The sequence below is a fragment of the Coturnix japonica genome, chromosome 1, assembly GCF_054131305.1.
Source record: "Coturnix japonica strain WE chromosome 1, WE-NBRP24, whole genome shotgun sequence".
Lineage (NCBI taxonomy): Eukaryota > Metazoa > Chordata > Aves > Galliformes > Phasianidae > Coturnix > Coturnix japonica.
The window spans coordinates 80,692,756-80,719,739 of NC_140663.1; the positions used below are offsets into that span (position 1 = coordinate 80,692,756).

General features: G+C 41.8%; 1 protein-coding gene across 4 annotated transcripts in view; it reads left to right on the forward strand.

Moving 5' to 3' along the window:
* Positions 1 to 17,097: 17,097 nt before the first annotated feature.
* Positions 17,098 to 26,984, forward strand: part of NECTIN3 (nectin cell adhesion molecule 3) — a 54,729-nt gene continuing 44,842 nt past the window's right edge. For 2 of the 4 annotated variants that reach the window (XM_015878165.3, XM_015878155.3), the window contains exon 1: positions 17,098 to 17,340. In XM_015878165.3, coding sequence (XP_015733651.2) covers positions 17,160 to 17,340 — 181 coding nt within the window. In that variant the 5' untranslated portion in view covers positions 17,098 to 17,159. Of the gene's footprint in view, positions 17,341 to 17,413; positions 17,953 to 26,984 lie in introns of those variants that run through there. The other 2 variants (XM_085546651.1, XM_085546655.1) reach the window with 2 other exon arrangements.

Here is a 26,984-nt window from a genome sequence, read left to right on the forward strand (position 1 = left end):
AGGTTAAGAGACACCCCTTGAACCACTGTTAAACTGCTTTGCTCTTGTTTTATAATCCAGCAGGACTATGTGATTGGCCCAGTGCACTAATAATTTGTCAGTACTCATGCATATTACTTGCATAAAAATGACTTCTTAAGTATCCTAATTACAGATCTAAGAAGTGGCATATGTGACCATTTCTAGAGGAATAGTTTCTATTGAATATTTACAATATTTACGTTACTGTATTTATGGACAAGCTGTCATTTCACCTGGCTATCTTGGATGTGAGAAGGTGAAGATGTGGAGATGTTTTCCTACCCTTAATTTTATCATTCGTTTCTGCATTAGAATATTGGTTCATTGTGTTTTGGTTTTTTTTTCCAATACTTTTTTCCTATCAAAGCCAAAGGTGAAAACTCAAATACTGGCCTGCCCTCCTTGATACTGGTGGTGACTGAAGTCTGAGCTGAAAGCAGAAATACGTTTTCTGGCTTCATCTGTACTTTTAAGATAAAATTTCAGTTTTAGCAGACCTGTTATCTCCTTCAGTTTGAAAAATAAAATAAATAAAATAAAATATATATACATTTATTTATTTTTTTTTTTAAATAGAAGAATTGTGAGCATGATCTGAACTTCCACTTGGCTGCTTTTAATTGAAAGCATATTGAACATTTCAATTCACAGCAAGATTGGAAGAAAACTCAAATTCAATCTCCTCATTATTCTACTGGAGCTATGATTTATTAGGAAGAAGTTAGCTTCTTCATATTTGAGAATTACAGTATCATCTAAAGTCTATTACTCTTGATACTCATATTTCATACGGAACACATTTCTGAAAGGAGCCACCCAGAAAATGATTTGAGTAGAGGAGAGTGAAGTAGAAGGGGGAGGGAAGAAGGCACTTGCAAAACTGCATTGTAAAACAGTGGAGCGAAATCTTAGTTGAATTGATATAGCTGCAAATCTAAGTCTGTGTTTATCACCCAAATCAGTACCTAAAATCTCAAAAAGCCAAGTATCCACTGATTCTGGTGCTTGCTCCTTTTATATGCATGTAGGTAAAATAATCATTAAAGATATTCAAGGTGCATAATGACATTTATGCGATAATTCTTATCTTCAAAGCTTTTATTCTAGCTTTACAGTATTTCCATCACACAACAGCAGTGTTTACTGAAAGTGATCAGCAATCACATAACTCATCTGTGGATATTCCAGTAAATGTTCTTTGGAACAGTTTCCTGCTAATGTAATGGTAAACACGAAGTGAATGGGAAAATGCTGTGAACCTCTTCCCTTGGGTCCAGACTCTGCAAACACTTGAGCATCCTCAAGATTGGTCACACAATGCTCAGTTCCTCAGTGGAAATGGTCTACAGTTCACAGAATCAGGTCCTTTAATGTCGAAATGATTTAGCAATCTGCTTCAGTAATGCAGATAAAGACAAGTAACAAATGCCTATTTCCAAATTCTATGATTGCTTTGCATCTAAACAAGATATTTCCTCAATAAAATCTTAACTACAGGTATTCAGACAGCTTTGTATGAATATTCAAGATATGTCAGGATGTCCAATAGCTTTCCTGAAAGATTAATGACATATAGCTAATAAAGCATTAAAATGAATTGCTGAACTCAAAAGTAAGAATAATTTTCTTCTGTACCATGCAATAGTCTGGGTACAGTCTTGCATGTTGTGACTTCACAGCTCTTCATATCAGCTTCTTGGTTTCACTTACTGACAGCACCATATGATAGAATCCATCACTTTAATCACTGGCAACATGGTGATTGAAGAAGTCAGTTAAAGCTATATACCACACTTTCTAAGCACATCTGGATTTGTCCAGCTATGAAGAAAGTATAATCAGTAATTTATTAAATCACTTTAATTTATTAAATCACTTCTGAGAAAAAGACGGACTTTACTGGAATGAATAATTGTGGTGCCAGTAAAATAGAGCAAAACTTAACGTTTATCTGAAAAAATAAACTCATTTTTCTTATTTTGTGGCTTACACTCAAGACTGGAATAAATGAAGTCAGTCTGAGTCTCTTCTACTTAGTTATCTTAACTAACATTTTCTCAACAAGCATTTAGCTCCTGCAGTTCAGTCCTTGTTATAACAAACACCTTCACATTTGAAGTAATAAAATGCCATGCATTCCCATGGACAAAACGAGAGCTTAAGAAAAGCTAAGAAAAGATTTTGCACAGTTCACAAGGCAGACAAACTTGTGCAGGCTCAAATTGCAACAGAAGACAAAGATCAGAGATTCCTGGAGGATCTGTGCATGTGCCTTCACTAAAGTTGTCCATAAGCCTTGAGTAATATTGTTTCACTGCTGAATGAGGGGAAACAATGAACATCTTACAGAAATCTGCCTTACTAGGAGCTTGAAGATCCAAAAAGCCAAACTATAACAAAATTGCAGCTCATAGGGAATTCAGATTCTGGAGTTTTGAGCTTTGCTTCTCTTCCAGCACTTGGTTGTTGGCCATCCTCTCCTCTTCACCAGTATCAATGTATATGAGACCTGCCATCAGCTTCCACGCTTCCATGACACGGTAAATACTGCAAATATGATGGCAGCTGCACACTGCATAATCTGCTTTGTACATTTCCTGGTTCTCATTGAATGACAAGATACCAAAGCATTATTCTGTAGAGTACGTAAGTGTGCAGACACATTTCCTGCCCTTATACCAAAGTCTTAGACAGAACTATGGTGTAACTGATGATGATGGCAATGATGGCAAAGTAAATTACAGTCTAGATATAGCTCAAAATATCTGAGATAGAAAATATGCTTATTATTGATGTGGATTTGAAATCACATCAGTGCAGTTTCAGAAATATGATAAATTCTGATACTCTACATCCTGCAACTGGTTTTTGGGCCTGGCTTTTTAGTGCAAAGATTCTGAAGGGAGCATAAACTAAGCTCTTGAACAGCACTTCTGTCTCTCAGACATATGTCCATTAAGCAGCACTAGACACTGAATTACTTTTTCAAATTCATAGTTCTAGAATTTGGTCACACACTACTTCATCACAAGGAACATAAATTAGACAGTTTTTTACACAGCTATTCTCCTAAATATTTATAATTAAAACACTCCCTTGTTTTTGCTTACCACCACTATGTGGAAAGTTGTAATTGTGAACAGTCAGTACTTTGAACAGTAAGAAATCATTTAAAAAATGGTTTTGAAAAAGGATATTACTTACTAAAGCTGCCATGTTTGAAAAATGATGACCCAAACTGACATAACATAAGTAAGATCTTGGGTGATGCATGTAACATTATGTTTTTAATTTATTTACATCAGGTTTTAATTTATTACATCAGAATTTTGCATGATTTTACATGAATTCTGAATGAAAAACATTATCTACTTGGATATCAATATGTATATATATATATATATGTTTTTTCAGTCTATATCTAACTTAAATGCGCCCGAGTAAGCAGTGACCAGAAATAATAATGAGATAAAAGATTTTAGAGCATACTTAAGTATCTATAAGAAATTCAACTAAGACATCTTTCAGAGTCAATATTTAATGAATTATTAATTGTGGCAACAGTAGATCTTTTCTGTTTAAACTACCACACTTTACAGAGCAGATTATTCAAAGAACTCAAGCTGCTGGTCAATGACGACTACAAAAACACTTAATAAATTAATTGCGAGTATACATCTCAATATTCAGGTCAAATAGTATTTTAGAAAGATACATTTCACAGAATCAGAATCACAGAAACGTGGGGGTTGAAAAGGATCTCTGGAGATCACTGAGTCCAATACTCTGCTAAAGCAGTTCCCTACAGCAGGTCACAAAGCTAGCCATCCAGATGGATCTTGATATGAAAGTAGAGAAGTCAGTCGACATTGAATAGCTGCTCTTTGATACAGTTATGAAGTTTTTAGAATAACCTGACAAGTATTACATGGCTCAGGTTCAGGACCTGTAACTCAGTGTCTTGTCAGAAGTCTTTTCATATGGCACTAAGCCAGAAAAGAAATTAACAGCAGGTCAGTAAAAATTACTGTGATTATACGTCAGTGTGTTTAGGTTTCAGAATGTTAATCTTTCCTGAATCTCATCCTTCATTGGAACTAAAGTGTTTGTCATATTAATTGAAAATGTGGGGGTATGTTTTGCAAGTTACTTCCCTAGTAGGGTACATTGAGCAAGAAGAAAGGCATGAGATTTCAAATTTGAGATGGAAGCCTCTGAAGGGGAAATTCTTGGAGTGGAAAGTGGACTTCTAGTGCCATTTTTGTAATCAGTTATAGGCAAATCTTAGGAAGGAATGATTTCAGACATTAACTTTTATGCTTATTATGTCTCATACACATGGATAATACAGTACCAGCAGACATCATTAATTACACCAACACCCAAACAAGCTTGTGTATGCTTTGAAGCCCAGCTCCCCTGAGCGTTTCTCGTTTTAGAAGGTACATATACAAACACTGCCTATACACAGCTATGTTTGGGATTCATGTCAGAGGAAACCTCAACACAAAAAGACTGATTGCTATTAAAGCCTCTGAGGTTTCAACATCAGCCTGTTAGTCTCTTCTTGTGCAGTCCGTGATGTTGCCAGCCTCAACAGCTTCCCTTAGTGCCGGTGATATGCTCTAGGAGACAGCAAAGAAAGCAAAATCTGGCAGAAGTTTAACTTTAGTTAAGTGGAAATAAGTAATCAAATTCAGAACTTACAAGAGGTAGTCCTACCACATTTCTTTTACAGCTGAGGAAACAGAAGTCACTTTTGGCAGTGTTGTTAGATCTCTGCTATAGAGCAGGTCTGGGAACAACATCTAATAAAATTTTGGACTCTCCTTTCTGAAGCTGTTCTGTGCTCAGGTTGGTTAACACACATGGAATCTACAGCTGGCCTTGTGATACAGCCAGCAATGCATGTACATACCTGTGGTTGTAACAGAGTTTAGTCAGTGACTGTGCAAGGTCTCTTCCTTTTGTCCTGTAAGTCATTGTGCCAGTTTTTACTTTACGTATGTTCAAGCACTTTTCAGTTTCCTTTTACACCAGTATGGAGGACACCAATCTGCCTCCAGTCACATAAAGTCTGCTCAATGCATATGTGGTTCTTAAAAAAAGATATTATGCATAGATTATGATGAGTCTTAGTGCAAAATATATTCATGAGGAATGGACCTCCTCTTTCCTGATTTATATGCCTATCATGCAAAAGCCACAACTGAGACAGTTAGCTCAGTCTTTCTAATTGTTCAAAGTAAGAAGCAGACACTTTTAAGGGTGACCTATCTACCCTACTTCAGCATGAGGTGAACAACACCACAGAAATAACTTTTCCCCTCTGGCATCTATGGATCCAGCCTGGTGAAAATACATTTACTTTTCATTAGATTAATCTTCTTGTGCTTTTTAAGTCTGAGAATACCTAATATATAATACAAGACTCTTCCTCTAGGTGTCCACGATGTTATCCTAGAGGTGATCATGGTGGTAGGTAGACTGTTGGACTAGATGATCTTGAAGGACTCTTTCAACCTCAATGATTCTATGTCCCTATACTACAATACCCTTAGGGTCTTTCTGTAGAATCTATGTGATAAATCTAGTGGCCTTAGTTCAGTTTTCATGACCTTCTGTGATTTGTTTGTTTCCTGGAGAGTTATGCTGAAAGGAGAAGAGGGGAGGGAGCACTGTTATTATCTGTTATGTGACTGTCATGAAACCATGTCATCCAAGGGAGGTTGTAATTCCTTAACAAGAGGAGGGTAGCCATAATACAATAACATCGACATTGCCAAGCACCTTTGCAAGACTTCCCAGTGGCAGCTGGATATGCCATGGGTATATAGTCCATAGGTGCCAGAAACGTGCTTCTCTAGCACAGCTTAACCCCCCCAGGAAGTAGCTGTCTCAGTTGTTCAAAGACTGAAACCAGATCTGTTGTGTAGCTGAGACTTGATCCACTAATTACTCCGAGGATTATGTCTGTGGCCTTCAGCTGACTTTGGAGATGGTCTGAAGTCAAAGGAAGGAAAGAGGCAAGAATCTCTTCTACTTGCAAAAGTCTGATGCTAATCAGCATAAGGTGCTAGATTTACAACATAGTAATTTTACTTGTCATCCTCACGTAAAGCTGCAGGTTCAGTGAATTATAGTAATCATGCATGGAAGTGAACAATGCAAAAGTCACTGTTCTCTGTTTTCTCAGTAAGTTTGTGATTTTTACTTGTGTATCAGAAAGTTATGCATTTATGTGAACTTGGGTGTTCAAATACCACTAGTATCTATTCTAAATGATTCTGACTGTCAGCTGAACCTTACATGAGAAGCTGAAAAGAAATTATTCTTGCTAACAGGAAAGCAGATTTTAAATATTCAGATTCTTGTTTGGAGTGACCTATGGTTGGTTTGGAGCTCTAGAATGGGAAGGATTTTTCAGAAGATGATTGGATGTGGCAGTAAATTTCTGCTGTAGTTCTCCATCAAGGCATATCTAAATAGAGAAACCGAGCATTTTATTTCAGAAACACATACGAGACATGACAGTGTCACAAGTGACAAGAAGTGATCATTTCACCTGGGATGGGATAAATATAAAATCAGAGTATGCTGTGAAAGAGGATTCTGTGGTTTGAAAATGGAGATAAAATGTAATTAATATTGTTTGTATATTTTCAGTAGTCCTGCCGTCACCTTGCACTTAGTGTTGGCCATGAAAGGATGACAAAATCAAACTCGGTAAATATTTATCTAGCTCTAAGGTATTAAGACTAATCCCCACAGTTTTCTTTACACGCAGATGTGAAAGAGTTGGCACACGCAAACTTCAATTTACTACTGATAACCCAGGGGGATATAGAGCCATTTCAACTTACAAAAGGAGCTTGCATAAGCAGTTATAAAATAGCTGATTTTTTGCTGTAATACAGGATGAAGAGTCAGAAGATTGCAGTATGGAGACTCTCAGTAGATTAGAGGAACACATTCTGCACAAGGGCCTATCACAGGGTCCCCGAGCCCTGCCATTTCATTAGAATTCTGCACTGGGGGGGTTTGTGCTGTACCAGGAGCCAACAGATGCCTGGTGGAGCATCACTGGATCAGCTTTACAACAATTCATTGAAAAAAATAATAACTGAAAGAACATGATCTAACACAGCTTCTTTAATACTTAACACTTGTGTGCCCTGGAATTGTGCCATGCATCTTAACTCTTCTTTGCCCAGTTTATGAGATCTGCGTGTTCCATGCCAAAGCTCTAAAGCATGGCTCTGGTGTATTTCAAACATATCTTCCAGAAATTCATTCTTGAGCACATCAGTCTTTCTGCTCCTATAGCTTTCCCATTCTGCTTCTTCAGCACATCTCCAAGACTGGAGGAAATAAACAGAGCCCACGCCTTCCCTTATAACTGCATATATTGTATGGCCTGAAGCCAGTCTTGCAATGAACTTGCAATGGGCTTTTGATGAGGTCCTTGCTGAGGCAGCTTTTCCTGAAAAGCTGCCACATATGGCAGAACCAGGACTCTTCATAGCTCTTCTGCTAACATTCATTGGCTCTCAGGACCTTGTCTGGACAGTCATGCACTCACACATGGTGTAGCCACCTTTGTTGCTTTGTGTGGCATGGTAGCATTATGAAAATATACAATGGCATTGATACACAGATCTGTTGTTTTTCTTCTTCCTTCCAAAAGGAAGGATCTGGGTCTAAACTGAGATGCATACATTGGGCTATTGACATCTACAGTCATTAATAATGCAGAAGAGAAAATGATTTTTTTTTTTTTTTTTTGTTACATAGAATACTAAGGATAAAATTGTCTGCTCCACTGAAATAAAAATGAACGTTTTGTGTGTTTTTCATTTAGATGTTCCATTTTGCTCTCAGAAAATGTACCTCTAATTCTTCCTTCTTTAAAAAATATAGACAACTTACCAATGAAAAATGTTGTTTGAAAGAGAAAGGAAAAGCCAAAATGATTCATTAAAAAATGTCAAAATAAGCAGTTGGTGTCTCTGAAATGAAACATTTCAGATCTTTTTATATTGCTTCCATATTTTTTTCAGCCATAATTGTTTGCCAAATTACACTCACTGGTGTGAACAATTTTGGTCACTTTACAACTACACTTTCGGTAACTTCCCCAGTAACTGGAAAAAAAATAAAGATCTATCCTTGCTGTTATAACAATAAGAGATGTAAAAATATTCACTCTAAAATGGAGCAGGAACAATAGGCACAGTCATTACAGCTGAATAAGAAACAGTATTTCTCTTTAATGGAAGTAACCTAGTAGGCCTTTTTCAGTCTGTCTACTGAATATCTGCACTTAACAGTGATGCCTCTGAAAACCAACCTTCCTGTCACTTGTTTCCCACTTTTTTCACCACTCAGCTTCATGCTTCTTTCTTGCCCAAGCCAGAAGCTGCACATGGGCCTCAAGTAGCACATCTGCATGTGAATCCTCATGTGAACACCTCATTGGCTTCTTCCTTTATCAGTTCATGTTTGTCTGTCTACGTAAGATGTCTCATCTAGCAAGTGTATTTCAGCAAAAAGGCTCAGGGGTTTGCACAGCCATCCTGCAAAGCTAATGTTTAGTCTTAGATACCTCTCTCACTGGCAATTTCAGTCTTTCTGAAACTGGGACATGCGTTTTAATGGGAAGTTTTGATTTGAACTCGCACATTTTCTGATGAAAAAAGGAAAAGAAAAACAACATTGCATCACTAAAACTAACATAAAATGGCCACTTCAGCTTGAAACAATTAAGTGAAAATTCCAGCCCACTCACAGCTAAAGGCAAGTGACATAATCTTTGGTAGGAACATGGAGACTTCTTGGAACACACAACTTATGGGCTGGATAATGCCCTCGTCAACCACATGCAATGATTTACACAACCAAAATGTAAATACCTTTTTAAATCACTTTTGTTACTTATCTAGGTATAAAGAGCTCATATATATGAAGAGATTTAACACAAAGTCATGCAATTTCATCCACACACATATGCTGCAGAAGGGTCAGATAATGGGACTTTAAGCTCTCACTGATGTCAAAGTGAACTCAGCCACTCTGGAAGAAAAAGTCTGAAAAGCAGGATATGTCAGTTACTAGTTGGCATAATTCTTTGTGTGCGTCAAAATGTTTAGGGAGCTAATCTGAAGCACAAAGAGAAATGAGATAGCATCTGGTGCAAAAAGATCCTCCAAGAACATTTGATGGACTATAGATGTGTGAGAAAGCATGGCTCTTTCGCTGAGGGAAGGGGAATTTCAACAAAGAACTGAATTTATTATGGTTATACTACCTATTATATCTGGGATCACCTTGTAAAACAAAGAAATAATGCATTTTTCTTTTCAAGTGCAAAGCAAGGCTGTGTTTCATTATGTTATTTTTCTTCCACAGATTAAAGCCCAAGTGTTACAAACATGTTTTCACACCACAATATAGATATATGAATAAATCAGTAAATAAAAATGATCATCTGCTGCAGGGCAGATGTTAACAAAGCACTTGTGGTACAGAAGTGAAATTGATATAAAAAACATTTGCAAACAACTCGAGGACTGGCAACCGTCAAAAGCCAAGAGATTCATATTTAATGCTGGTGCTTGTCTCTAATTCAGATGCATAAAAGAAGATACCATATGCTCAGGGGTGGGAACAGGGTGGATATACCAAAGTATGATTACACAGAAACTATAATAAAATCACTGTCAAAGAATTGATCCCAGCTGACATGTTGTTGATTGTAGTTGGATGTAAGTGAGCTGACAGAAAATATATAATTAAACATATAATTAGACCTTGGAACTTGTTGCTGAAGGGTATTATTCAAGATGCAAATAATTTTACAAGGTGTATTAGCAGGTGTGAGTTTGTGGGCAGGAAAAATACGTTTTACGGTCCTTGTTTAGCAAGGTATTTACATGCACATACAACTTAGAGCAATTTTTCGTTCTTGCAGTTGGGTTCTTCTCCTACCTAAATCTACACATGTGCTTTCTATCAGTTTAGTCTGTATTCTTCCTTGATTTTGTCTATTATAGGAAGAATTACAAGCAAATTGCATCTCTCAGGATTATACACCTAGAATAAAAAAATCCTTCAAAATGATTGTTTAGCATCAGCTTAAAATAGACTTTTGTATTTTCATAGTAGCATAGCCTGCTTTGGGTTATTTAATCCTTTTTGAGCAGATTACAATAAATTCAGAGAAGAAAAAATTCTCAGGCCTTGTGAACCCTCCTGTAAGGTAGAGATGTATCCTTGCCTCCTCCCACCGTGCTTCTGACAAAATAATCATAGAATCATAGAATGGCTTGGGTTGGAAGGGACCTTTAACATCACCTAGTTCCAACCCCGCTGCTGTAGGGAAGCCCGATGTTTACAGATTCAGAAAACACAAATTTGGGACAGCTTCCAGCAACTGGAAGAAGAGTCCAGTTCTGGAGAACTGAAACAATGAGACTGTAAATATTTCCAAACTGAAGCTCTGGTACTTCACAGAATCACAGAATTATCAAGATTGGAAAAGACCTAGAAGATCATCCAGTCCAACCATCCCCAATACTTCCCAGATAAAACATATCCCTCAAAGGTGCTTTTGCCCAGAAACTGACCTAATTCAAAGGGGCAGAAACGTTAATTTAAAAAAGCCATAGCCTTTTGGCACAGATTAAGTTTGTTGATTTTTTTTTCCTCCACATTTTGTCTGAACCACCAAAGAAAAAATCCTCTGCTCACAAGCGCTTAATCTACGCAGATTTTTGGTTGTTACGTAACAGGTTTGATCAGGAGGTAAAAGCATTACATAAATGCAATTTAGATGCAGTTATTATCAATAAAAGCACTTTTATACAGGAAAAAAAAAAAAAAAAGGCTATTCATAAATGAATCTTTCTTTTCTACATGGGAATAATCTAAGCGGTAGAAGATACGATGTAGGTGAAGACTTCAACCTCAATAATGTTTTCTATGTGGACCAGTGTTTACCCTCTGGTTTAAAGGCACACCTTGAGACAGACCAACAATTGTCATGTTAAAGTAGAGATTATCATATCATACCGTATTGTATCATATATTGAGAATTGTGTATACGTATAAGGGCATCTATTACGAAGCTATATAGAAAAGAAGCACTCAGCACACAGAGACTAGTTTTTAAAGTTTAATAAAGGTGTCTTCAGTTTACAAATGGTTTTCAAAGGATCAAAGGCATGTCGGCACCTTCTAGGCTAGTCTTTTCAGGTTGAAGACAGAAGGGCAAATTCTGAATTCATAAGTTTAAAATAGCTGTCAAAAATTAATACACACTTCTCTTTCCCACTCAGAGTTTTAAAAGACTTGATCTGTAAAGGATTGAAAATATACTCAACAATTATTCAGAGGCTGAAATCTTCATTTAGTTTCAGGCCAACACTAATTCTGACAGACATTCAAAAATGTCATAGCAGAACCTGCAAGGTATGCTGGCTTAATGCTTAATATAGCAGAAATCTACAGGTATGTTTAAGGTGAAATTTTCTTAGTGAACCATGGCATATTTCAATCTTCTGCAGGTCTTTGAATTTGCTGAAGTTAATATGGTTATATGTACAAAACAAGGATGTAAACAGCAGGAATATATATATTACTGCAGTTGCCTTGTGACCTTACACTGATTCATTTTTCTTATATTACGTATGCAAGCTGTGTTCCTAGGACAGATGCAGGCACAACCTTTGGGTTCACGTACCCCACTCCCAAGGAATACCTGTTGCATTTAGCAATTAGAACATGGAGGCAAAGATGATAGGAAAGAAAAAAAAATAAGATTACACCCCTTATAGAAGTTGAAATCTCATGCAACGTGTTATTTCTAAGGCTAAGTATAAGTACACTCATAGAAAATTAAAAGGGAGGAGAAGCTGAGAAGACAAAGAGACTAAGTCTAAGAAGGAAAAAAAAAAACCAGAAAATTTCTCTGGGGAATTGTAAGCCTGCTTCTTCTCTCATAATTAAGTAAAGCTGGTGTAACAGTAATGATACTAAAAATGAATAAAAGATCCCATTAAAATGAATGCTAAAACTGCTTTTTCCTTGAATCAAGAGCTAAGCTCTCACTGGAGCCGGGACCATGTCAGTGAATAAAAGCAATGAGAAGATCACCGTGAAAGGTCAGCATGCACTATGAGATTGTGACCTCACTGGGATAAACATATACATATATATATATATATATATATATATATATATATATATATATATATATATATATATTGTTTTTTTCCAGGAATTAATCTTTGCTCTTTTTGTCCCAGCAAGAAAGAAGATTCCTTGAGCCATGAGCAAAACATCGAGAGGGACAGCAAGCATCCTCTCACATAGCATAGGGACTACCTTGGTTGACAAACTTTCCCTGTTCTCTTTTTGTTCATCTTAAGTATATACTGCTCATGCCTTGGAAGGAAACGTGTTCATTTCAAAATGATATACACAAGCTGTGCATTTGTCTACGCAGCTACACATGAATCAAGGGTTATTTCTGTACTTATTAGTGTAAAATGTCATATGTACTTATCTGTGAAGTACACCTAAATAGTTAAAGATGAAGAGAGAGAAAGCACAGAAAACAGGCTCACAGAAAGAGAGCAAGAGATTACAGTAAAGGGAAGCAGAGCAGAAAGAAAACAGGAAGCATTGTCTGGCTTGAAAGCGTCCTTCCAAGAGGAATCCTTATGTTTTCTGTCCTCTTTCTCAGGGATGTTAGTGGTAATCAGAGAGCTGTAACTGCAAACCGGACCATTTCCTTGCCTACTTTTTTTTTTTTGCCTGTCAGAAATGGATAAGGAATTTGCTTCTTTGGCTGGGAGTCTAAAACCTCTTGGCTGAGACAACGGAGCTCTCCATTTAATTGAAGAGGGGATGATGTGTACATCTGACCATGGATATGAAACGTAAGGTTAGGGATAATTACTGTCGGGACCTACTTTACTGTGTTGTGAAATGAAGCATGAGCTCTCAGACTTTGCCGAGACACGGAAAAGGCCTCTCACAAACAGATGAGAGCAGGGCTGCTCTGTGTGCAGGAGAACCAAAGTTTTCTTAATCACGCTCTGCAATACAGAGGGAGTCAGTCACTCAGACTTCTCCCTAAAGGGACAAGATTTAAACGCCATCTTCAATTAATAATATATTTGGCAAATGGATAAACATCATATACGATACAATTGCATGTATGTTGCTCTCGGCTAAGCTTGCTTATGATTTAAATCAAAATGTTGTGATTGAATTTTCTATGCGAGGACATAGCAGACCACTCTGCATCACACAAAGCAGGAAGAAAAAAAGTAAGAATAATCCAACTTTAGAATTTATTTCTAGCTTTATTTATCTCTTAGTAAGAAGCATAGTTATAGAGCACCCTTTACCTAAAGATTCCTAAGTGCACCCAGCACTATTAAAAGTGTATTTCAAAAGCAATAAACAAAACTCTGCATTGTGAGGAGCCCTTCTAAGCCCTTCCCAAACAAGTTCGTGGACGACCAGAACACTGAGCCCACAGCAGAGATGGGAGATACATGCAGATAAATATGCAGCCCACGTTCTCTGCACCCTTGACCCTTCAGGAACTGGCATCAATCATGCCTGCAGAGATGCATTTCCGTGGCTTCCTGGAGCAGGAATTGTACAGACATCTGTCTCCATACAGGACTGTTAACCCCGTCTGAAGTTTTGCATGGACAGAGACAAGATGACTCCAACTTCAGTAAAGATGCAGCGATGGTCTCAGTCTCTTTGTGGTAAGGCATGAAACTGGTAGCAAATCAAAGACGCTCTACCCACCAGAAGGCAAAATGTCTCATCTAGAGGATGGTGTGGGGGAAAAAGGCAGGATTTCTGCTGAGCTGCTTCATTGTATTTTTATTTTGAAAGGCCATAAGGGGTGGTGGTGCAGAAACATTGCCAGGGAGGCCCCGTCCCATCCATGAGAATGGCAGCGAGGCTTCTCAGAAAAGCGCATTGGTTCTGTTACAAATCTATTTACAAATTCCCACTGAAGTGAATGGCCCTTCATTCCAGCGGGAATTTGTGCCGTCACTTCAAATGTTATGCATATAAGTTAATTTCACACTGCTTCAGAACTTTGTTTTCAAATGACCACAAGGGTTAAGAACTGAGAGGAGAAGCCTTGCCAAAAAAACCCAGCCTAAATGAAGGGGAAGGGCTTTTCTTCATGGGGGGAAGGGCAGGTGGGTGGACAATGGTTGGGGGTAGGGGAGCGGGGAAGGGGGAAAGCAGGCTGGAAAGAGAGTCTGGTCCTTTGTGTCTCTGCAGCACAAAGATGCTTTCGAACAGGACCGCTGCCAGCTTTGGGAAATAAAAAAACATCTCCTTGTGGGAAAATATGCCAGTAACAATGGAATTACAAGAAGTGAGCCACTGTGTCCCATATGTATTTATTCAATATTACGCGGGATTAATTGTTTGGAGCATCGTACCTTCAGGAGCGTTCTAAGCATCGGAGAGCCAAATTTAGCTTTGATGTCATGAAGTCAAATTTCCTTTCCTATCACAGAGTCCCCAGGACACCTGATTACAACAGCGCTGAACCTGGCACTAGCAGCAGTTACCTACAGACTGGGCACGGTTTTGCTGAAATATGACAAACTGCATTTGCTTCCTTAGCCACCGTGAATAGATGCACATATTTTGGTGTTAGCCCTTCAAAACATTTCCCTTTAATGGAATTAATGCCTTTTCTTACTTTGGAATGAGAAGAAGTGAAAATAATATAGCAGATGACAATTTGATTATAGCTGCCACAAATAGGATTTTAAGGGTTGCGCTCTCAGTTACGTTATGGCCCCATTATATTTCCTGCCCGGCTTAAGAGTGCCTTGAACTTGGTGTAAATGTAATTATGAGATGTAATTTGATTCGATTGTTAAGTAGAAAGGGGGATTTAAGGATTTATCTATATGGGACTCGTCTATGCAGGGAAATGGAATAATTATGCCCAATTAATACATCTACCTGGAATGTTACATCAGCAAAGCTGCATTAACGTAAATTATTCTGCTATAGCTCTGCTCATCAATTTTCCCATGTAAAAAGGCTCTAAGTATAAAAACAAATTAGACTCTAATGATTAATTCAGTATTATATTTGTCCAGATTTATTGGCGTGGAGGGATATACTGGTTTCCATGGAATCAAAACGACAAAGATTCCAGCAACAGATGAAACGATCAGACTTTGAAGCATCAGCAGTGGGAAGACCACTCCACTTCATACTCCTTCTTCCTTTAAGCAAGCTGTCCCCTAAAGTTGTTGACACAGTTTTGGACGAGGTCCTATGGCATCACCTGCACAGCCTGGAATCCCAGTCCCAGGTGAAACTGGTTGGAGAAGAATTTCATATGAGCTGAGCTCTAGACAATAGGGAATCAAATTGATTTGACAAAGCTCTGAAGAGCACTCTCGCTTATATTTGTTTGCCCTCCAAAATGGTGATGAATGTACATCTATCACTGCTAACAGTTCGCCTCAGTAACTCTTTGCCTGAATTTGGTTTTGTTTCACAGCTACAAATTAATGAGGGCAGTTAGCTGGCAAACGTTCCACATAGCTGAGGACTGGATGAACATTCCATTGTGAGCATCTGATAAGCTTAGCCATGTGTGGCTGAGGGAGAAACTGCAGTTTGTGCCCACAACTAAGGGAATAATATTACACTCATATTACACTGTATTGTGGTTTCCTTCTCCGAAGGTGAATTCAAGACCAACCTAGATGATTTCCAGTGGGGAACCTGCATTAGCAGGTAGGTTGGACCTCCAGAGGTCCCTTCCAACCCCTATCATTGTGTGACTGTGTGAACTGTGGGCTTATAGTGAACCTATTACCAGCTGATATCTTAGCACTTTGTATGAGATAATTGGCCATTCAGTACTTTTCTTGATCTCTTGCAATGATAGTGCATCTGAGATGAAAAAGCCAGATTGCAAAGACACCACTCTCAGCCCGGTTCTTCCAAGCTTCCGCACGTGGCTGCTCAAAGCCCAATTTAAGCGTGTACCCGGCAACACTGAGCACATTCAGTTCGGTGTAGGGATGCAGCAGCAAAGCTGCGCTGCCTGCAAGAGCCACCTCCAGCCATGGGACGGACCCCGGGGACCTCAGGCAGGGGCGTGAGGCCCTTTCCCCCTTCGCAGCGTCACCAGCCTGACCCAGGGGACAGCCGGGCACCGTGCCACAGCCCAGGATCCCCGCCGCTTGTGTGACAGAAACTCCCTGCGGGGCCCGAGGGCTGTGTAGGGCCATATTTGGCGTTCCTCGATACCACCTCCCGCCCAGCCCCGGGGGGCTTCGGCCTCCGCTCCGGGCCTCCTCGTCCTGCCAGGCTCCCGCCTGTGCGTCCCCTCAGGAGTCCCTCGGTGCTCCGGGAGAAGTTCGTGTCGAGGGGACCAAGCCTGAGGGCACATGCTGAGGACTTGAGGGCGGCCGTGAAGGCTGAGGCGCGATCCCGCCCCGGCGACCCATGAAGGAAGGAAGGAAGCGCCTTTCCCTTCCCTTCCCGCACGGCCTGCCCGCATCGCAGCCCTCAGGCGCGGCTCCAGGGCTGCAGCCGGCAGCTCGCGTGGCGCAGCGTCCTCCCTTCCCCGCGGGTCGGGCGGGACGGGGCAGGCGGGCAAGAGCCGAGTGGGAAGTGAGACCGCCCCTCCCGCTGAGCAGCGCGGCGCCCCCGGCCCGGCTCGGGGCGGCGGCGGGTGGGCGGGCGGGGCGGGGGAGGGGGCGGGGCGGGCCGTACCAACACCCCCCGGGGGAGGCCACCCGCACCCCCTCCCACCGGCTCCCCGAGCCGGCCGCGTCGCTAACTGGAACCCCCCGCGAGGCGGGCGCGGTTCGCGGTGTCCCCGAGCGGGGCGGGAGGCGTGGGGCGAGGCGATTCGCCCCGGGGCGGGGAGGAAGGAGGAGGGAAGCGGGGGAGGAGGTGGGGGCCCGGCGGTCCCCCCGTCCCCGCGGCGGGGTGGTGTGGCCCGCTCTGGAGGGCGGGGGGCGGCGCAGCGCTCGCTGCTCGCCGCTAAACGCGCCCGGCGCGGGGAGGCGGCGGCCGGTCGTGGAGTGGCTCCGTTGAGCCGAGCCCGGAGTATGGCCGCGATCGGAGCCGCTCCTCGCGTCTCGCCGGCTCCTCTCGGTCGTCGGCAACTTTTTCCAGCGGCCGGTGCCTCCCCGCGGTGGTGGCGGTGGCAACAGCGGCGGCGCCGGGCGGGCTCGGCGTTACCCCCGGGGTTGGGGCTGCTGGGACTGGTGTTCTCCCGTTTCTGCTGCAGTAAGTGCAACTTTTTTCCTCCCCGGGGCGGAGGGGCGGGCGGAGAAGGAGGAGGAGGAGCGGGGAAACCCGAGCCGCGCCGGGGTCGGGGTTTGCGGGAGAGTTGGGGGAAACTTGGTGCGGGAGCCCGGCACGAGCGAGACGGGGCGGCCGCTGGGCCCCGCCGGCGGTGCGGGGACCGTTACTCGTTGCGGGCCCCGCTGCCCGCAGTGTCTCCCTGCGGCGCGGTCGGCTCCGCGGCGGCGCTGCCCCGGCGCAGCGGGGAAGTTTGTGGCCGCCGCTACGAGCGACGCTTCCCGGCCCGGTGCGTTCCCCGCTGGCTGCGGGCAGTGGCCGTCACCCTGCGGGCAGGGCGGGGGGCCACGGTGTCCGTGGGGTGCCCTCTCGTCTCCTCGTAGTGCCGGTCTGCGTCGCTCTCGTTCGAATGAGGGTGAAGCCGGTTGTGGCTGTGCTGTAGGGTGGCTTCTGGCCTCATACAGGCAGGAGTTGGAGTCGGCGGTCCCCTCAGCTCCGGATATCCCGTGTGCGGCCAGTTCAGCCCCTCCGGGCAGGTGCGGCGGGGCCCTGTGCGGAGCCTCCCCGTGTCCTCTCGCTCTGCGGGCACTGAGGAAGGTGGGAACTAAATCACGGCGCGTTTATTCTTTTATTGCATGGGAGCCCGTGTGCGCGGTGTGGTTTTATGGCAGTGGGAGCGGCGGGGCCGCTTTTTTTTTCCTCTTCTCCTTCAAAAGCACATTGAGAATCGTCGTTCTGCCGTTGTATTCCCAACGCGGCAATGAGGAGTTGGCAAGGATGTTTTATTATAGGATGTGTCGTGTCCTTCTCCTCTTGAAGGAAAGAGGAACAAGTTAGGAAGAAGCCTCTGGAGGTTGGTGTGATAAAAATACTGCGAGCAGCCTGCAAGCCGTGCCACCATAAAGCAGCTGTGGAGGAGCTCAGAAATGCTTTTGTGGGGAGGGAGTTGGGGCAGTGCTGCTGCGAGATGGTGCTCTTGCATGGAATAGTCTCCCCCCTCTGGCAATGGTGTAGCTTTCCGAAATAGATGATTATTACTAATTTAAGCTTAAAAACATGTGTTTGCTGAAGAAACTATGTAGAAATTGCATGTGTTCTCCGCGTCCCTAAAGAAAGGCGGCTGTGGGAAGGGCAGAAGGGTGGGTCTCAGTGTACCGCGGGTTGATTTCAGAGGAAGAGAAGCAGTTTGCCAGCGCTTCTTGCTTTGACGGTGAGCCTGTGGCTGTTACAGTTTGTTGAGACTTAATGTGCTTGCATGCTTTTCTGCTGGGTTGAATAACAACTGCAGTGCTTCATCACGGCACAGGAGTTCTGCATGACTAGGAGACTGCTCAGGCAGAGATCACTGGGATGCTGCCTTCGTAGAGAAGATGAAATGCTTGTTAGAGAAGTAATCTAGAAGTTGAAGTGCTTATGCAGAAATGTCTCCTGTGTTGCACACAGTAAATATGTATCAATGTCTGTCTTATTTTTTTAATGGTTCACGAGATATTGTACCACACTGCTGCAAAAGTAACTGGAACAAGATGCGCTGCCTTACGCGGTGTTTTCTGGAGCTACTTGGCTGAATGCTGTAAGAGATGCTGTAGACTGAACTGCTTCCGCTTTGAAGTGCCTTCAATAGTTAAATGTTCCACATATAAGACTTTAGAGCACTTGATCAGCTCTAGCAGATCAAGATCAAGATGAAGATCAAGATAGCAAGCACCTTTACTAGTATTTGCCTGTGTATGTTGCAAATTGGCTCCTATATTAATAAGGTGCCACATCTCAAAACTCGTAAGATTTGAAGACTTAGCTTTCATAGAGTTTGCAAACATCTTGCAGTAGCACATCACTCTCTCCCTTTCATGAACTTGGTAAGGTTGAGGAAGACCACCAAGATCATCTAATTCAAGCAACAACTTAGCACCACCAGGTGTTGGGGTGACTTGTGCTCCTTGGAGGTGAGAAAGCTGTAGGGGTTGGCTTGGCATAACCTTGCCAAGCTAATTGTCCGTGTAAAAATGTGAAGATAGCTGTAACAATGACGTTGAGAGCTGTGTCATGTGGCAGCTTACTATTTTAGTCTTAATGAGTGTAAATGAGATGTCAGTCCTCTCAGATTGCTTTTGGCATATGTGAACTTGACTGATAACACTTCAGAACATCTGTCAGAAGTTGGAATGTTGTCTTGAAATAATGCTCTCAAAGCAGACAGTTTTGACCTGTGATCTGTGGACAGAAGGGGGAATCTTCAAGTACAGATGACTCATGGACTGTGAAGTCAGAAGCAGGGGAAGGCAGATTTTGGTTGCTACCTTACTTCTTAGGTAGCTTTTCTTTGTGCTCCTGAAGTTGTAGTTCTCATTATCTCCTTAACTGTCACAGGTAAGTATGAAGGGAGAAGAGTCTACCCAGTGAATGTGGCTTTTGAAGATGCTAGTGTCGTCTTTTTTGACAGAGCCTGAAGCTGCTGATTATATTTGTTCACTGTTCTTCCTTCTCATTGGTCAGTGCTGTTAGTACCTGCAATAGGCAGAATTGGAAAGAGCACCACCAAAAGAGCCCTAGCAGAAAAGCTCCAGAATAAAACCAAGTTTTTATGAAGTCGCTTTGACTGACAGTCAGAAGTGATGATTTGATCTGTAATTCCTTAGAGAAATATTGCCCCCCCAAATAATCAAATAAGAAGGAAAGGAGAGAACGCCTGTGGAATCTGAAATGACTTCTGGATTTTTTGATTACAGATAGAGCTGCATTAGTAAATACCGCTTTTTCAGTGAGGTGTTGAGGTGAATTCAGGAAAACAAATGCTTTTTATGTACATCAAGGGAAAAGTACAATGTAGTGGTTCATAGAAATTCATGTTGGAATGTGCTTTTTTTTTTTTTTTGAAGATGGTGGGGAGAGATGTGATTTAGTAGAACCAATAAGACAATATTAAGAGGGGGAAGGATAGCATACAAGGGGTTGGAATGGTTGTGGAGGATGAAATATTGGTTAAATATGTGGTAGGTACAGGGGTGTGAAACTCCTGCATGAGGAAATAGAACAGCAACTGCACTGGGGGAAGTAACTTGTCTCTAGTAGAGAGGGAGAGTTAAGTCTGGTTTGCTTGAGAATCAGCCAAGGTGGAACCAGAAGTTTATCCAACTTCTACCTGTGGAGAACTCTATTTAATATGCATTGTACAGTTTTGGAATGGTTCTGAGGTCTGTTTTGTTTTTTTTATTGAAGAGCATTATTACAGTGTGGTAATTAAACTCGTGTAAAAAGGAATGCGTAGTAACTAAATGTAGTTGTGTGAAGTAGTGTCTGAGTTGTTCTACCTGAAAGAAGTGATTATAAAATTTGTATGGACAGGGTGGAAACAAGGGGTAGGCTTTATATCTGTCAGTATCAGAGGAATCACCAATTTTAGGATGAATGAGAAACAAAGGTACCGAGTATCATTTTGGTTTCTGGTGTGTAAGAATACTCCTAAGCATACTGAAGTGCAATTTAATGTCGTTTTGAGGTGTTAAGGTCTGAACACTGAGTACTATAACAGAAGTATTGTGTTGGTTGTAGACCCATTAAAGTTTGACTCATTTCTTGATTCAGTGTGTTCCTCTTCATTGCCTCCTTAAATAACTTAATCTTATGTCATGGAGTATGAAGATTTCATTGAGCAAAAGAGGTTTCTAGCAGGACTTCTTTCTTGTACAACTGAGCAACCTTTTCAGAAACAGTCAGGTTTAGGTTGTTCTTTCCCATCCCTTTATGCAGTATTGCTCACAGGATGGTATTAGGAAACAGGGCTGTTCTGTTACAGGAGAAGCATAATATGTTGCCTTTACAGAGCATCTATACCAGCTGATTACCTTGTAGGTGCTGGTAGCTTTTAAGGTATGCAGCCTTGCAGATTTAAATGCATTGGCTCGGAAGAGGGCATGGGGGTGTGCTATTTCAGCAAGCAGTGTGTGAGCCTAATGAGGAGATGTTCTTAGAGCCTGCTGAGAAGTTGAAAGCTCTAGATTTTCAATTCTGAAGTCTAAGCTTCAATTTTTGAAGTGAGATCCGCATTGAAGAGAAGTAAGGCAGCTGAGAAACGTGGTATACAAACTGGAAAAAGTCTGGCTAAGCAGTGACTATTTGCAGTGCTCCGAGTAAATGTTGGTGGGGTTTCTCTAATTCACTTATCTGTTGAATAGCAGTGGACCTCAGTATTACTTTCCATCCTATATCACACCATATTGTTGCTATAGTGTTAGTCTTGGCCTGCTGTCTTGCAATAGAAGGCAATGGTTGTTTTTTTTTGTTTGTTTGTTTTTTGTGTGCAAACCAGGTTCTTTACTGGAATCTATGACTACAGACTGAGTAGATAAATCTGCAGTGAGCTGAGAGCCCGTATGGGTCCCCATATTGAAAAGGAGGGGAATTGACTTTTTTCAAGAGTAGCCAGTGGTAGGACAAGGGGGAATGGTTTCAAGCTCAAGGAGGGAAGGTTTGGATTGCATGTCAGGGGAAAGTTCTTCACAGAGAGTGGTGAGGTGCTGGAACAGGCTGCCCACAGAGGCTGTGGATGCCTCATCACTGGAGGTGTTTAAGACCTGGGATGGGGCCCTGGATAACTTGGGTCTAGTACCAGATCTAGAGGTTGGTGGCCCTGCCTGCAGCACAAAGGTTGGAACTTGATCCTAGGGGTCATTTTCAACCCAAGTGTATGGGAAATTGGTAACCACAGCCTGAACCTCTGATTAATCAGCTGAGGCAAGTGTTGGTCAGCTGTGGGAGCACAGGTGAGAGTAATTAAGTTGTACTCCTGGAAGGGGTGGAGCTTGACTCCACCTCCTCTAGACCTCATTTAAGGGCTGACCACCACTAAGGCAGCATCTCTTGGAGATTGCTCCCTGGTGGAGATTGCCTCAGCAGTTCCCAGCAGACCAAAGGCTTCCATACGGGTGAGTTTTTCCTGTAAATAACCTTTTGGGTATTTACAACTACTATCTTTTCGTTATTGTTACCATGTGCCAGGCCATTCTATGAGTGGTCATGTTGTGTGCTTATGCTGTATTCGTTGTTTATTTCATCTTAAAAGAGGAGCTCTGTGATAAGATTGCTTCTTGCTAGTGCTGTTTGTAATCTGATTTTAGGTTTCCAGCTTTGAATGGCTATATTGTGTTAAAGGCTGTTGAAATGCTTTTTTCCTGATGACCACTTAACTTGGTGGTGTATAGATACTGATACATAATTTCTCATGAGGAATTTCCTTAAGACCTTATAAATGGTGCTCACTAGCCAGATTTCCTGTTACACTTGAAGAACAGCTGTAGGTGCAATTCATTAGTTATTTTGTTATAAGGTTTTGTTCTTTTATGAAGGGTGGGATGTGTGGGGCTATTTGATTAAGTAAACTATCTAAAATCAGTTTTTTAAAGCTGCTTATTTAAAGAACAGTGATATTCAGTGCCTCAGAGACCATAACCAGGAATATATTTTGTTGAAAGGATGGTGAGTTACTGGGTTAGGCTTGAGAGCAGTTGATCAAACTTTTGTTTATAAGGAACTGTAAACATGTCCTGTTTCCTGGTTAGGAAGCAGAAGGATTGAGTAGGGGAGAGTATTATTTAAGTCTGGGGAAAGAAATCCAAAAGGAGTTAAGGGAAAGGTAGGAATAGCTCAGTGTAGGTGACATAGAGGCAATTAGATGGGAAGAAGACCGAAGGCTTCTATACAGCTGAGTTTTTCCTGTAAATAACCTTTTGGATTTTTACTACCATTTTTTCATTATTGTCACCGTACAGCAGGGAGCAGCCTTCTTTGGTAGCCAGTACATGCAATATAACAACTTATTCAGGTTGTTGTTTGTAGGAAGAAGCTGACTAAAGGTAGGTGGCATTCAGCTGTTTCAGCAGTTTATGGTATCAGAGGTGTAGTATAAATGTATGCACTTAGCTTATGTTTAAGACAACTGTTAAGTTCAATGAGTATGAAATAGGTTTTTGACTCTTGTGAAGTATCTTGATCGTCAGTTGACATGTCAATGTTTTCACAAACATCTAATAGCTTACATTGCCTTCTGCCAAGTAATGAGTTAGTCATGTGGAAGAAATTGTTTTGTGTCAGCTTCAAATGGGTCTTTGTGAAAATTGAGTGTTGTGTCTCTCAGAAAGAAGCAAGGACTGTCGAACCCAATGAAAATGTGGGAATTCCCATGGTAGGTAAATTTCAAGAGCCATTTTGCAACTGTGTTTCCCGAGATTTAAGAGGCAGGTGAGCTATGCATAGCTTAGGTGAGCTAAGGCAGTTTAGTTGTAAACTAGGTAAAAACCTAAGGGAAGTGAAGGAGTTATGGAGACACTGTGATTGGAGACTGGACTGTGAAGAGGTCCTGATTGCTATAAGCATATGGGATACAGCTATGGGGCAAGGACATGTATGAAATCCTCAAAGGGAGGATGAATTGATGCAGCAACAGAAGTGTAGTGTCAACTGGCAGAAAAGCAGCCTTTTGGGAAAGAGCCTTGGGATCCTTGTAGGTCAGCAGTGTGTGTTTGTGGTGTAAAAGGTGAAGAACATACTGGACATAGCCACTTGGTTGAAAAAAGTAATTATTCTCTACTATTCAAAGCTTCCTAAACTGTACTTGGGATACTGTATTTACTTTTGTGCACCGAGATACAAGGCAGGTGCCGATGCCTCTGTGGAGGTCCGCTAAGATAATGAGACTGCAGTGTGTTGTGTATGAAGGGAGTCTGAGGGTTTTCCCAGCCTTCAAGAAAGTCTTGAAGTATGTGGTGGGAGGAAATAACTTCTGGCTGAAGTAGCATAACAGGAGTGACAGGAAAGGCTTTCCTTAGAGGTGCCTAGGGAAACAGTAAGAGGCAACAGACTATCTACAATGAGAGAAATTCCGATAGTGTATTAGCAATGCTCTTTTTTTTCCCTCCTCCCTACAGCACAAATGAAACACTGAAACATGTTGTGGAATCTCTGTCCTTGAGGGTATTGAGAACCTGACTATGGTATGACACAGAGCAGCATGATCTGACTTCAAAGTTGGCCCTGCTTTGAGTTGGGGATAGGGCTGGATAACCTCCAGAAGTCCCTTGCCTTCTAAAAGAGCCTCATATTTTGTGCGTGAGTAGGCAGGGGCTGGTGTAGTGTAGTTGCTAGCCCTTGACGAAATGTAGAAGTGCTTAGAAGTCTCTTTCTATTAAGCTTGAGATGTCCAAGTGCAAGTTTGCAACAAGGTTTTCTGTTAAAGCTTTTTCACTTGCAGGTTAAGAATTCTTAAAGCTTACTTGAACATTGGTTCTTGTTGTTAACCCCTGAAATAAGTAACGACTTATAAGGTTTTTTTTAACCACTTGTTTGTATTTCTTCTGTTAGTTCACTAAGTAGCCAGGAAGACAACACAGCTCAGAGTAGTGCTGGCAGTGTGACAAATACTGAAAATATGCTTTGGCAGCAGCTATAAGGCATTAATTTGTTTGGCTATCAGTAATTCTAGCTTACTCTCTTGATGTATATTCTGTATAGGAAGGGTTAACTTCAGAACTGATTTGCAGCGGAGAGTGGCCTTAAGAGCTTAAAGTCAGCAATGTAGGGGGCAGCAGGCACTTTCATAGCTCTGTAATCTGTTAATTCAGTGGATCTTATCATGAACAGAGGAGATCTAGGCATAATGTTTTACGATTTGCTGCTGCTGAGTGTGTTCATTTTGTGTTTTATGATATGATTGCAGTTGTTAGCTATTGGCAGGTAACACTGCAACTTTCTAAGTAGGTAGAAATGCAGACTCGATGCTTAGCTGTCTTCATGAGCTTTTGATTTAGCTACTTAATATAGCATGAAATACAACTTAATTTCTCTTTCCCCAGACCTCTGTTCTTCCTAGAATAGGTGTTATGTGCCCATAAACTGACAAGACTGTGTATAGAAAGGGAAGGACTGGATGAATAACTTACTCTTTAAAGGAATTGAGGCTTTCCTGAGGGTTGCATGTCTTGTTCCTTCATCTAGAAAGCCACTGCACACTGTATTCCTCACCATTTTAAAATGATTTTTCTAATCTGTGTGGAAGGCAGAGTTATAGGAACAGGGAATGCTGAATACTTAGAATGCGAGTGCTTAGAACTATTGCTATAGGACTGCCAGAACTCAGTTGATTATTTTAAGAAACTTAGAATTCCTGTTTGTGCAGGTTTCTCTGCTAGATTATCTTTAAACTTTCTGGAAGTACTGTGTGTTTCCTTAACACAAAATTCTGCTGGCATTCAAGTATTCCACGTGCCTAACTCCATTAGTATTGGACAAGCCTGTCAGCAAAGTGGTGACTCAACTGTCCTCTGCAAAAAAATGTCAACTGAAAGGCATTGGGATAGCTTTTGTTTACTTGCTTAAGGAAGCTTAATAACTTGCTGGCTGCTAGCTGGGATTAGTGTTGATAAGGATATACCTAAAACTTTGATCATATCACTTCTAGTCATCACATGAAAGACATTAAAACTAGTTTGGGATTTCATTTTATGCTTGAACTTTGTTCTGTGCATCATAATAGCTTTGCGTTTTGTGAAAAGAACCTAGTGTCACTGGAAGGAATATGATAGATACCAGGTTCTTGTAGGTTTTTAAGGCATCTGCTGACCTGACTTGATCTGAAGACTTTGGATACATCACCTTTGGATGCAGGATGTTGTGGAGAGAATATCTGGTCTCATGATTACCATTCACTGGAGATATCCCTGCGGTCACTAGTGATTCTTTCAAGGATATTCACTGTAAGCATAGGATGACCCTCGGTCATCGAATGACTTAGTTTGGAAGAAACCTTAAAGATCATTTAGTTCCAACTCTCTTTCCTGTGACCAAGGTTGTCACCCACCAGACCTACTGCCCCACCCAACCTGGCTTTGAATGCCTCCAGAGATGGGGCATCTGCAGCTTCTCTGGGCACCTTGTGCCATAGCATCATCTCCTTCTGAGTGAAGAATTTTTACCTGACATGTAAACTAAGTTTCCCTCTCTTTTAGTTTAAGACCATTCCCCCTTGTCCTTTTACTATCAGATCCCTTCCCATTTATAAACTATGTTTAAGTACTGAAAGACTTCACTGAGGTCTCCCTGGAACTTTCTGCCTTGTAATGGGCAAGCTGTGCTGGTGGGCAGATGTGCTGAAGACAGCTGTATGGCTTTCAAGAAAACAAAATCCTCCAGCTATGCAAAGTGTCCACTGCACTGTGCATGAAATTCCTATTGGCCATCTGTCAGCCTTGTTGGAAGAGCAGGGAGTTGATCACTGAGATTGAAAAGCACAGGGGAAGTCTGCTAAAAGCTGAAGCAGGAGGAACATGAAGACAGTATCTGCAGGTATAAAGCTAGGAAAGCTCAAGCTCAGTGCAGCTGGAGTAGAAGATGTTAATGGCTGAAGGAAGGGCTGCTATGACTATGCTGGCAGCAGAAGAAAGACTGAAAGGTCTTGTGTACCCACTGGTTGGTGGAGTGGAAGACCTAGTGAGGTAGAACATGGAAAAAATGGAGGTGTACAGTTGTAGTGGAAGCGCTGAGTCATGGCTTGGAGCAGTGATTGAGTACCTGGTGGGAGGACTGTGAGAGCTGTGCTTGGGCCTTATAGACTTGATATGGTAGTTACATTTGAATAA